General features: G+C 37.7%; 1 protein-coding gene across 1 annotated transcript in view; it reads right to left on the reverse strand.

Annotated features, from left to right (window-relative positions):
* Positions 1-254: 254 nt before the first annotated feature.
* cemip2 (cell migration inducing hyaluronidase 2) overlaps positions 255-13,242 on the reverse strand; it is a 31,003-nt gene continuing 18,015 nt past the window's right edge. Inside the window, exons 10-24 of the mRNA XM_032578687.1 lie at positions 12,420-12,489; positions 11,765-11,893; positions 11,032-11,120; positions 9,256-9,387; positions 8,470-8,505; positions 8,132-8,287; positions 7,160-7,337; positions 5,480-5,695; positions 5,193-5,404; positions 4,324-4,506; positions 3,878-4,097; positions 3,691-3,792; positions 3,446-3,591; positions 3,222-3,328; positions 255-2,658 (exon numbers count right to left, since the gene is read on the reverse strand). Of these exons, the coding sequence (XP_032434578.1) occupies positions 2,459-2,658; positions 3,222-3,328; positions 3,446-3,591; positions 3,691-3,792; positions 3,878-4,097; positions 4,324-4,506; positions 5,193-5,404; positions 5,480-5,695; positions 7,160-7,337; positions 8,132-8,287; positions 8,470-8,505; positions 9,256-9,387; positions 11,032-11,120; positions 11,765-11,893; positions 12,420-12,489 (2,176 nt within the window). The 3' untranslated portion in view covers positions 255-2,458. The remainder of the gene's footprint in view (positions 2,659-3,221; positions 3,329-3,445; positions 3,592-3,690; positions 3,793-3,877; positions 4,098-4,323; positions 4,507-5,192; positions 5,405-5,479; positions 5,696-7,159; positions 7,338-8,131; positions 8,288-8,469; positions 8,506-9,255; positions 9,388-11,031; positions 11,121-11,764; positions 11,894-12,419; positions 12,490-13,242) is intronic.

Consider the following 13,242-nt stretch of genomic DNA (forward strand, 5'->3'; position numbering starts at 1 on the left):
ACCCTGAGTTTTTTGGGAGTGCTGGTGACTTACATTTTCTGCAGTTCTTCAGAACCGGGCACCCATTCATTTTTATTTATTTTTTGACATTGGAGTTGTGCGTACTACTTTCCTCTTACTACTCTTCTGACTGACATTGAACAATTTCAAACATTTCAAGTCTACAGATGTACAAAATTGAGGTGCACCATCATAGGCTAACTCTTGCCTTAAGATATTTCTTGCATCTTGCACACAATACAGACAACAACAAATGATTACACAATTCTTTTATTTTGTAAAATCTGACTAGCTTACAAAATTGTGTTAGCTCTGCTTGCGTTCTCTTCTGTGAATGCAATGATTCTGATGGCTTGTTAGTTATTTCATGTTAATATGAAGGATTACCAGGTATTATGTGTCATTTGTTTTTACCATCAGGTGTTTTTCCAAGGCTGAATGTCCTCCAAAACCTTATAAAGACAAGCTGATTATGGGATGTTCCATTTGAAATCCGCTGCCTTGGGGTGATTTCTTTGCCACACCATTTTAAATAAATAGCAGAAGGCAATCCAAACAATTTAATTACACCACAGTTACAATAAAATATTTGGATTAGATTGCTTGTAATTTTGCCATGGTAACTGAACTCCCATTAATGGAGGTTTGTCTTGTAGGAGGAGCTTCCAGTGTAAAGTCTGGAGTAGAATCTCCTGCATGAAGGCTGTCCAGTTAAAGCCTCAAGTGACTAAAACTGTACAGCCATGGGCCTAATTCCTTCTTTTAGTTTGGATATAAATTCAGTTGACTTTATTTTAATTGTTGCTCTGATATTTGAGTTATGAAGCATTGAGCTCAACAGGTACAACTCAGTTTTGGAAGGCATCAAAACGCAGGAACATGACTTCTTTCGAATGTAAAAATACCAAAACTGTTACAGTGTGGAATGGCAGAGGAAAGTGACCAGCAACTCTTTTAGCAGATACTGGTAACCAAAACACACGTTACTAAAAATTGCAAATGTTTATTCAACTGACAATTTTATAACAAAAGCAGATATTTTTTTAAATGTCAAAATATTTTTTTAAACTTACAATAACTCATCAAGAGACAAAAAGCAAAAGAACAGCCAATACAGCACTGACTATAAACTCTACAGTACAAGTACAGAATCATATTTACAGTTTCTTTACTTAGAAAGAATGAAAATATCTAATTTGTGCACCTTAAAGTATCAGCTAAACAAAAGCTGAGTAATAGAAATGTCTCCCATTTTTCTGCTCTTTAACAGTACAGTGGTTAAAAGGCAACAAGGTTATTATTGTACTACGACTGTCTCACAATCAGCCATGAACAAATACTTCTCGACGCTCAGTGGGGGAGCCCTGCTCACATCCATACACACGATAAAGGATACATCGTCCTAAAGTACAACTGTATATAACTCTCAGCAGGTACAAGATTTGTATGCATTTTCTGCTCACTACAACTGCACAGTATGGCGCACATTTTAATTAAATGTCACCATTCTGGTAATAATGCACAAAAAAGGTAATGAATGAGGCAGACAACAGGTAACACATTCAGTTATGTTCAGAAAACAATGAAGAAAAGTAATCTCTTTTTGTGCTGCAAATAAGGCAAAGTCCTTCAGAGATCATAACTGAGAAAAGATAAATAAAAAATGAAAGATGCTCCAGTAAATCCACGTAGGAATCCAAACAAAGGTGCTCAAAATCTAAAGTCTTTCAGCTGCACAGCGATCAGAAGAGGTTTTCCAGTTAAGATTCAGGTAGAAACACAGCCTGATTCATTCTTACTGCACATTATTGAGTTGCTTTGAACCAATTACAAATGTGAATAGAATTGTTATTTTCCATGGTTTTCTATATGCTAGGATCACCAACCCACTGACTCTGATTTCCTACACTACAGGTTCTAACCTGGCCTAACATTGTAACTCTCAGACATTTCATTTTCAGTTTTAATTAAAGTCAAATTTCCGGTACAACCCAATTTATTTTTAGATTTTTCTTTTGGCCTATGTACCTAATCCATTATGCTGTTTGTATTCTGTTTTCATTTACTTCCTGCCAATATAATTTTCTTTAGCTTTCAATATAATTGTTGGCAATAATTGACTCATTTCTATGTTTACTGTGGTACAAGATAGCCAAGAGAGTTACTTAATTAAAGCTTTGACTGATAGATTTATAAAGCAAAAGTGCATTGACTTTTAAAAAGGCCTTAAGGCAGGCCAACACAAACACACATCCAAGTATACATCACAAAAAAAATATTTACCCCGTTCATATTATCACTCCTTATTCCCACTCAATATAGGTAAACATACTTGCCACTGTTAATAAATTAAGAGTTCAGCAGTTCACATTCAGCAACTGGCTGCGTGTTTGTGTATTTGTGTGCAAGAATTTATCTTTTATTTTTTTGGCTTGGTAAGTTGTAGAGTTCACATTGGTTATTGCTGCCCTGTGGCTTTTTTGAGAAGCTCCAGGTCTTTGCGTTTTTGAGTTGCAGGCGGCACACACCCATAAGTCTCCAAACCCAAGGGCAAGTAGCGCTCCTGAAGCCCCAACACGCCGCCCTCTTGCCCAGTTCGTAGTGAAATCCATGAAGGAGGCGAAGGAGCTCCCAGAATTCCCCACATTGCCAAACTTTCTGTTGTGAGAGGCGACAATAAAAGATTAGCTGGTGACCAGAATCAGACTATATTCCCTCAACAGAAGGTCGTAAGCTCAAAATCTCAACTTTAATGTCGTGCTAAAAATAACATTCTTTGAAGTAGACACTGTAGAAAGACAGCAAAAAATAATCTATTGTCAGTGTGTGTTTAAAATCAACACTCACTGATACTGATATTAAGTACAAGCTCACTTACATAGTATACACCTTTGCCCTCTCTCCAGTCTTAGTGCTCTATAACCATTTTCATTTTCTTACTCTTTTCTACTCAGTTTCTTCATTTCCTTTTGCTCAATCAAATTTTACTTTATCTCTGAGCTAGAAATGCTCCCAGATTTAGTTCACAAATCTGGTCACCTTACCCTGGTTGGCTTTAGGGTAAACCCACAGAGATCACTGTTATGGTATTGCTCGCTATGCTAACATTGCTAATTGCTAATACAAGATGCCATGGATAATTTAAGACACCAACTCTGTGGCTTTAAGTTTATTAAAACTAGACATCACACATCTCTAGAAAGCACTGCTTGTGTTTTTACCTTTACTCTGCAGTTCAGCAGGTTTGGCAAAACCAAAAGAGACCAGATGTGGAGCCAGATCAACCAGACCTTCAGGCTGACCTCGTGTTGCCATCAGTACTATTGAGCTGGAGACAAACAGGTATGTGCATTAGGCAACATTCTGCAGTTTTTTAAAAATGAGGAGCAAATTGTCAACTCTTTCAACTGTTTTCTCTTTGTTTTGTTTTTTAACACAAACTCACCGCTTTGGGATTCCTGTTTTCAGATACTGTTTCATCTTGTTGTCCACCTTCATGAATGGGGCTTTCTTGATAACCTTTCCAGAACAGGCATCCACTGAGACCAGGAAAAATCCGGACTGAGTAAAAGGTATGACGACCTCATTCACCTGAAGGGCGAAAGAAAACATTTACAGCAGGCAAAACTCTAAATTTGTAATATATAAATAGAAAGGATTTAAAGTGCTTTAATACTCCTGGAAGCTCACAGTGATAAAGGAAGCATTATCTCCATTTTTTTCTTCTTCGCTGTTTAAAGACTTGACTTGTGTGTGAAGGTAGGGCATCCATGGCTCACTAGAAAACACAATCTGAAACAACAGCGCAGCACATGATCAACAGTTTTGGCTTGAGCTTAATGTTAATGTCTTAATGTTGAAATACAATGAAACAAACCTCCTTAGCACCACAGTCTTTGCAAGGCTTCGTGCTTAGAGCAGGCAGAGGCACCACTGCCGATGGTGCCTTTGAGTACTTGGGGTAGGCTTTAGATGTACAGTTGCAGGTCTGTTTGGACGATGTAGTGGCTATGACTTTTACTCTTTCACAGCCTTTTGTTGAACAGTAGCTGTGGCCGTCCCGTCCATGTCGGGCTTGGAGGTAGAGCCACAGTAAGCTGGGAATGATTGCACAAGCGCAGCAGGAAGAAGCAGTTCAATAAGCTTTTAGAAACGTGGAGCCTCAGAGACAGGTACAATGAAAACTGATGTGGCGGACTGCCAGAAAGTTGACCTTTATAGGTGAACATCTGTCAGTATTAACTAAACATCAGTAAATCTCCTGACCTCTTCATCAGTTTATAATATTGCAATATTATAAATGTCATATTTGGAGTTCCTCACCCAACAGGTTGGTCAAAGAAGTACTTCCTTTCTGTTGGCTTCGCCTGCAGCTGGGCCAGCGAAGACACAGGGCCGTAATCAGTCATGTCTACAAATGTATTTTTTTGCCTGTCGTTGATGTCGCTCATGATTTGAAACGTGGTGTCTGATGAGTAACAGAGTCCAACCAGAATCCGGTCTTCTCTGAACCACAAGACAGAGATAAAGCACACTTTTAAACTAGATAAATTCATTTTACTGTTGTACTTTACCAAATGTACAATGTAGAAATGCATAATGTGTCATCACTAACATCAGTATTGGCCAATATTAAAAACCAATATTTATTTGCATCTTGTCATTTGTTTCCGGAGGTGGGGTGGAGGAGATGGGTCATGTGTTATTCCTTTGGTCATGTGACCGTGATAGAGATGCAGCACAGGATAACATGAATATGCTTCAATCCAAACATTTCCTCGGCTGTATGTTTCTGAGTGTTGCCCCGGAAGGTGAAGCGCCACGCCACACTCAAACCTTTTGCAGCCTCCAGTAGGTTTTCCTCTAGTGTTGCCATGTATTTAGCTCCATTATTGTGCTGTTAATTCTTTGCTGATGTCTTATGAATGTAGTTCAGGTGTAAGGCTGCCACAAATGCAGGGCAGTTTTGGTCATTTTACAAAAGTTTTAAAACCCAAGCATCGTTTTCCTTCCAACTCACAATTATGTGCTTTTTGTTTTTTTACCCCCAAAACTACATTGACAGTTTAGGTTGCAATGTGCCAAAATATGAAAAGGTTCTATGATGTGAACACTTTTGCCATCCACTGTATTTGCATGTGACATTATAGATATGCAATGACTACTAAAATCAGCTAGTTGTATCTACTCACTTATCAAAGTTGATGAGGGAGACGACAACCTCTCTGGGTGCAGGTCCGTTCCAGTGCAGAGTGTAGCTCTTGCCCATCATCAGGATCGGCTGATACTGCTGAGACGACGCCCCCTGGCTGTTAATCCCCCTCAGTACCAGAGGTGCTTCAGGGTATTCATCTCTGTTGATTGATAAACTCAAGCTAGAGGCTCCCGATGTTTGAATATACACCTGAAGGAAGAAAAGGTTATAACCAGGAAGAAACAAAGGGAAGAACAGAACTACTCAGACTCTGCTCTGCAGTACCTGAGAGTAGTGTCCGCTGCAGATCACTCCATTCCAACGGGATATTTTCACACAGTCAGGATGCTGGATTAGGTAATTATCTGCTCGGCCGACATAGGCATCTCTATAACCTGTGACTGACCCGTCCACATCATGAAAGATTGAGTTTTTGTCCCCATCAAGGTCGTTTTCCTCAAACCACTGTCCAGGACGGCCAAAGAACGCTCGAAGAGCCACCTGAGGGTATAATTAGTGAGGAGTGATGCAAATGCTATGAAATAACTAAATTACTGCACACACTTTCACTTCAATCCATCTTTCTATCCTTATAAAGAACTTCAGATTGTTATTTCTGATTTTATTTTGCAACATATTTAAAATAAATATAAATCTCAGTTTAATTGCTACACAAAATATCTCACAAACTTCAGCAAAACAAGAACTGTAATGTCTTTGAGTATGAAATAACATCTAATTTGTATATTGGTAAAGTTTTCCAAGAGATAAAGTGAAATCAGACAAGGTTACTCAAAGATTTCCTACTGCGCTATACAATGCAACCAGAAGAGGGCATCAGTCTTTCACAAATGTATTTTTTTCTCTTTTTTTCCCCCCCTTACAGACAAATTAGGGGACAGATGGACGAGGTAGATCCCAATCCATTTCTACAATAACACTGATCTTTTCAAATTATGATGCTTCAGGAGAATGAAGGGATGGGCAAGAATAACTAGGACAAATCTCATTCTGATCTATTATGAAGTGGAATAAACCTATTTATCTTAATCGCTTCCTTCCTTTTGTGTTATTTTCATTTTGAGTAAAACAAAATGTACAAAAAAAAATAATAAAAAAAAAATACAAGGAAGAACTCAAAAGGAGGTCCAGCAGAGTCACAAGGTCATGCAGCAGTACTGCATGATCCCAGTTACGCTTAACTTGCAGTCAGACCTGAAGTTCCTCACAATGCTGGATATTTATATTATATTTTATTACTGCATAGAAATGAAGTCTTGACATTTCTATACAATAACGTATTGAATCTTCATTTCTATACATCAGAAATGTGGTTTCTAATGTATTGCATTAGAAATACACAAGACTCACAAACAGCTTTACAAGACCTTCAGTCTTAGTTTGAACTTCTCCTGTCTATGATGTACAGCGCCCTTCAGAATAACGTAGGCCACTTGAACTTGTCATATTAGAACCACAAGCTACACTAACACAAAGCACGAAACCCCAACATATCTTATTGGGATTGTATGTTACAGACCAACACAAAAATCACAGAATTTTGAAATTGAATAAAAAAAGATGCATGATTTTTATAATGTTTTACCAAAAAGGGTGAAAAGTATACTATGTATTCAAGCCTCTCTACTCTGACACCCTAAATGAATTCCAGTATAGCACAAATTTCAGTCTTCAGATGTGCAAAGCATTTAAAAATACACCGATTTGTAAACCTCACAATTATGAATTTTCTTTGTGTGGATCTATCACACAAAAACTCTATGAAAACATCAGGTTTGTGGTTACCACAGTACACAATGTGTAAATGTTTAGAGGGATTTTTGCAAAGCATCTTCTGGCAGTTCATGTCAGAAAATATAATAAAAAAACAAGAACCATGTTCAGCTTGTAAACCAAGTCGTCAGATTACCTCAGACAAAACTAATTCAAAAGAAATCTGCTCACATTGGGGTGGAAGCTGAGCTGGGACAGGTTGTTTCGTGGGGTCAGTTGCCACGTGTTCTTCAAGTTGAAGCCCACCGCACTGGTGTAACGCTCCGGTGTGGGGACGAATGCTCGAAAAGTGCTCTGTGTGAGACGCACTGGGCCATCATAGATCTGGAAACCTCGGATTGGGAACGTCCTGAAGTTGACATTGAGATGGAAACGACCAAAGACCAATGAAAAGGATAGAAGTAATCTTACAGGGTTTCAGGAAGTCTCAAAATTAAGACCAATTTTAGTTAAACTGAAGTCCAAAATAAATGGAATACACTGACAATAATTAATAATTCATCTTTTTTTAGTGACCTCTCTCACAAATGAGCACTCCAGAAAAAGATTTCCAGTGTGTTCTGGATGTTTAGAAAACTGCTTCAGTTGTTCCCGCTGATTACAAAATAACAATGTTTTTGGAAATAAAAAAAGCGATTTAATTCCATAGACCTCGTTTATGATGTTCTTTCTTTGTAATAAGTAAAGACGGTGAATCATAGAAACAGAAAACAATGACATTATGTTCTCAAAAGACAAATAAGGCTCATGGGTTTTCAAATAAGTGTGCAACAGCAGGTTAAGTCTATAGACATTTCTGCAATGCAAAACAATCTGTGCTTGTAAACAAACCATGTTACATAAACTCCACTGATTTGAAAAACATATCTGAATATGATTTGTTCACCAACAACATAATGTCTTAAAGAGTCTGTATTACTGTTCCTAAGATCTAAAGGTCACTACCACATTTTTTTCAGAAACTGCCGAAAATACCATGAGGAAAATGAGTCAAACAGAACTTCCTTTCACAGGTTCATCTACAGGGAAAAGTGGCTGTGGCACCCTCATGAGTCAATCTCACCAGCTCCTGCCTGCAGACTGGCTATGAATGAGTTCTCTCCTCCTCCGTAATTCATTTAAACACCATTTTCTTGACCTTACTTGTTCCTTGGCAGTGTCCGCATCTCTCCGTCAATCCCTCCTGTCCCCCAGTATTTATTCTGCCCTCCATTGGTTCCTCTGTTCCGGCTCTCACCAACAAACAGAGACTGTGTCACCTCCTGGCTGGAGCCTTCGTCTTTAGGGTAGCTGCCATCACTGCAGAAATTATGCATTATTTTGTGATGTATTTAAAAATGCTTGATAATTCAAGCACAAGAAAACTTAAACAAGAACAAAGTGGTGATTGAAAAGTTGATTTAACAGCAGGAGAAAAGGGGTAAAAATGAGTGAAATGATGTTTACAGCTAAGAAAACAAGGGATGATGCACAGAACACACCTGGCAAAGGACAGACCCACTCCATTGTCTGCAAAGCTGTAAGACAATGTAGAAAAATCATACAGTTATTTTAAAATCCCGAGGCAGTTTGATGTTCTGAAAATGTAAAATAAGTTAAAACAGCAATATGAAGGGGAAATCTCATTTTTCATTTCAATGTTATTGGGCAGTGATAACATTGCAATGTAAAAATTAGCCAGTTATCCCTCAAAAAGCTTCTCAGAAGTTCAAACACTGAAAAGTCTGAGTTTTATTCCTCTTCGCAGAATGCATCAAACGGAAAATCACTTTGAAAGGCTCAACAAACTGCGTGTTCTTTGATGCAGCTTGTTTTGAGTTCAGAGAAAATCAGATAAAAATTAGTTACAATACTTTGATGCATAGTCTGATAAAGTTTTTTTTATATTTTTCATTTTCCATTGGATTAAAAAGGAACCAGCAGCACATGTCTACATTTTATGGTGCGTGTTTATTTTTTCTAATATTTCAATCGTTGAACTGAAATAAAATTTACACAAACGAGCTTCCACATACTGTTGTCATCGGCAGGTCAGATTTTAAAGAAAGCCATAAAAAGGTGGACCTGTGCCTCTCTAACAGAAATTCGCACAAAATCTAATGTCAAGAACATTTATAGACTTAAAAATTATAACTAAATTAAATAACCTAAATAAACAAATATAATCCTATATGTAACACTATTCTTTTGCTCTTCATAGGAAACCTCCGGCCCTTAGTTTATCTGATGTGCATGCTTGTCTGACTAAAACAATCAGATTGTCTCACCCAGAGTTCTGGATGATAATGTCTCCGCCTCGTATCCATGCTCCTAAGTCATTGTTCTTGAAGGAAATGAGAGTATCGATGACTGCTGCCACACGAGGTTGACTGGGGTCAGCATTCTGGTGGGGTCGGAATCTGACAAAGAGAAAAGAAAAAATAAATAACTACTAATATTGTACCTCTTTTTTCCACCAATTACCTATTCAAATCCAGACAGATTTTCATTATTTAACAATAAAAAAAAAACATGTCCCCCTCTTTTGTATGTTGAAAACTGATCTCAACATTTAAAACCATCCTCTGCATACTTCTGCTGTGTATGTGTTTGTTTGGAACAGCCAGCAGTCTCAGTGGACACATAAGATTTTTCTCCCATCGAGCTGGGGGCTGTATTTGGATAGGTAGCAGAGTGGAAACTTAGTCTGTAAAGCCTTGTTTTCTCTGTCAACACAAACTTGACAGGCATCCCACTAAAATGCATCAACGCACTATAAAGCCGTACACCATCTTTCTCAGTCAACGGCCGTCTACAAGTACATCTCCAGCGGGCAACTATCAATAACTTTTTTCATAAGCATTAATTAACTGTGGCACAAAACAAACATATTAGTAAACCACAAATTCCTTCATATTTACACAGTGTAATTATACATCACGATGTACAGTATGTGATAACAAACCACTGACCATTCAACAGTGTGAGGCTATAAGTTGTTTATACATAGAATATTTTGAAAATGTGACTAATTCAACAAGAATTAAAAATAATAATAATAATTAAAAAAATGTATGTCACCATGTTGGTACTATTAGTATTAAATTAAAAAAAAGAAAAGTAGAGATGTACTGAAAACTGTCTTGGTGATCATAATCTGAATTAGCTACTCCAGCCCCAACTGGTGAGAGGCTGGTCAGAAACTTAAAATTACCACAATTTTCTCATCAGTGAACGTAATACCAAACCACATCACCAACAATAGTCTTCACTTTCTGAGGTTGTTACTGATGCCATTTTAGCATCAGTGAGGGTTTTAAAAATGAGATCATCGGAACAGCCATGCAAAATCTTTATAAAAGGGCAATCCCTTTTTGACATGGAAAACATGTTTCCATGTTGCAACATATTTGAGATTTATTCAGGGCACAAATGGGAGTTAGACTTTCAGCAATAACAGGAAGACTGAACTGGGTACAACACTGAACTCCCCATGCATTACGCTAAATGTGGAAATGTTAGCCTTTCAGAAATCTCAAGGTTAAGGGACGGATCTACCTTTTCCACATGGAATATACACAGACAGACCATTATCTTTGTAATGCTGGCCACAGTAACAGAGCTAAGCATTAATATAAGACTGCAATATATATTTTTTATATTTAACATCAACATCTCACTTACACACAGAGCGCATCTATGCTCTTAATTTAAGTAAAATCTATTGCTGATGATTTATTCTCTTATTGGAATTACATACAATTATAGAATAGAACAGAATAGAATAGAATAGAATAGAATAGAAGTACTTTATTCATCCCAGCAGGGAGATTACTTCGCAGTTACAGCATAGAGACAAGACACAATAACAACTACCATAGAGTAGTAGTTGTAGATTGGTATTGGCAGGTCAAAGCTTTACCAAAACCAAAGATCTAAAATCTCACACATAATTCTAATCTGTGCAAATTTAAGAAAACACATTTTAATTAATGAATTCTAGATAACAAATGCAAAAAATACACAGCTTCCCATAAAAAATTATCTCGCCAACACGTACACACCTTGCGTTGTTGTCTAAACAGAGGTATTCCCGAGGATCAGCAGCACTGGCGTTGGTAGTCTTCACTCCTTTATCAATGAACAATCCTGCCTAAGAAGATCATAGTATGATTTTATTTTTCCCGAAACTAAGGTTAAATATGAAGATTTATCTTGAACAGAATGAATATAGTGCATTAGTAAAAGAGGTGAAAAATGGGGGGGGAAAAAGAACTAGACAAACTGACAGGAAATAAAAATGAAGGAAATTTTTCAAATAAAAATAATTTATTATCTCCATGAAAAGCATTTAGGAAGGTTTACATGTTTAAAATGTGATTTAAAAGATAAATATGTAATATATGGCAAATGTAATATATCACTGGGTGTCTTGTGCATATGGAAACTTGTGCTGTGAGCTGAAATAAGTGAGGTTTGGTCTTTAACTGCAGGGCTCCTTCCTCTGTTGGAGGCTCCTGCGGTCAGACTGGATAAAGAGCTCACAGTTCACCTGCCCGACTTCTGTCATCACACAACAGAGCACCGTTGTAGCACCCTTTACATGTCTGTCTGTGTCCATGTGTGTTTCCATGCATACATTTTGCCAAGAATCAAGTAGTCATGCAAGGAATTGTGTTTATTCAATATAAAGATGGATTTTTTTCTTTTCTCTATGAAGCACAGAAGCAGAAATGAATGGATCTGGAGACTTGTGGTGCAATAAAGAGTTAGTAGAATAAGGAATAGCAAGGATACCTTAAAGTTGGAGTGCACACGGTTGTTGTAAAAAATTCCAAGAGGAGTAAGCTCTGCCTTGGTCTCTGGTACCAGCCCATGAGAGTCTCCGGTGGAAGAGCTGTGGAACACAAGCCATATTCCAGCATCCTGGGACAGGAAGGAAGAACAAAGAAATGGGTGATAACAGACACGCAACAGAGGAATTCTTATATAGACAACAGCAAAAATAAACAGACTCTATGAGATACTTGGAGCAGCACAGGACGCGATACCCTAGTTTCTTGTTAGCCCCAGCAAGGAAAGCTAGGTTTAAGGGTTAAAGTTTGCACTTCAAATAAACTGTCAACCAAATGCTAAAATAAAATTTATAATCCCCTTTTTATACTTTCACATATGAGATGTCTTGCAAAGTTATTCCTTTCCTCTATAGGTGCTTAAGTCCTGTTTTATTGATGGATCACCCAGTTATGAGCAACAAAGTCTTTCATTTTACGTCGTATTAAAGTTCAGGAACAACAAAGCCAATGGATTGGCTTGTAATGAACATAATTTAATATATCTTTAAAGAGGTTCACATTTTGGTGTCTCATGTTCTCCTTTTCCTGGAGCTTTTTAATTATTTCTGAGAGATTCGTTTAAAGCTTCCTTCTCAAGTTAAATCTCTTGTTGCTACCTGAGAGCCAGCAGCTGCATTGCTGATGAGGTTGTTGTTGGGGTTAGCGATCCAGAATGTTGAGACTGCCCTGAAAAGCAAACAATGCACACACACACACACGCACACAGCAGCACAGTTATACATGGTGATGTTAAAAAGACAGCACAGACTCTAATCTCTGAACGTAAGCTTATGAGTTACAAAGAATCCTGCAGTCTTCTCCAATTCTCTCAATAATCCAATATCAACAATGAACAGACCGACTCTGCCAAGACTCACAACACCCAGGGACAGATTCTTGGAGGCAGGCCTTTCTATTTCCGCACAGAAGGACGTTTCAGGTTCACGTTATGACATAAAACTCCCCACAAAGAGAGGAGGTTATTGTTACTTTCATAAAACCATCCTACGAGTATCTGTCCGTCCCAACTAGTACTAAATATACACCTTTCTACTTTCTCTTAAAATGGACTACACCTCCCTAAAATGATAGTTCCTGGTTTTAATAACAAGCATGACTTGACAAAAACAACTACTTGTAATAAAAATGCATCGTAAAAGTATTCACGTCTCATGCTACCACAAACTTCGTTATGTTTTATAGGGAGCTTATGTAAATTGACACAAAAGAGTCAATTGTTGTGAAGTGGAGAAAAAAAAATGTCAATGCTAATATGAAAAGAGCGGAATAGATCTGCATTTGGAACTCTTAACTCTAGTAAGAGTCAGACTAATTGTGTTCAGAATTTACCCACTTTGTGAATATAGTCAATGTGCGGCAGTCAAAAGGCCCTTTGTAACTTTAAAAGGATCTGCAGATATCCACAGTACAGGAGGGAAA

Source organism: Xiphophorus hellerii, chromosome 12 (genome assembly GCF_003331165.1).
Source record: "Xiphophorus hellerii strain 12219 chromosome 12, Xiphophorus_hellerii-4.1, whole genome shotgun sequence".
NCBI lineage: Eukaryota > Metazoa > Chordata > Actinopteri > Cyprinodontiformes > Poeciliidae > Xiphophorus > Xiphophorus hellerii.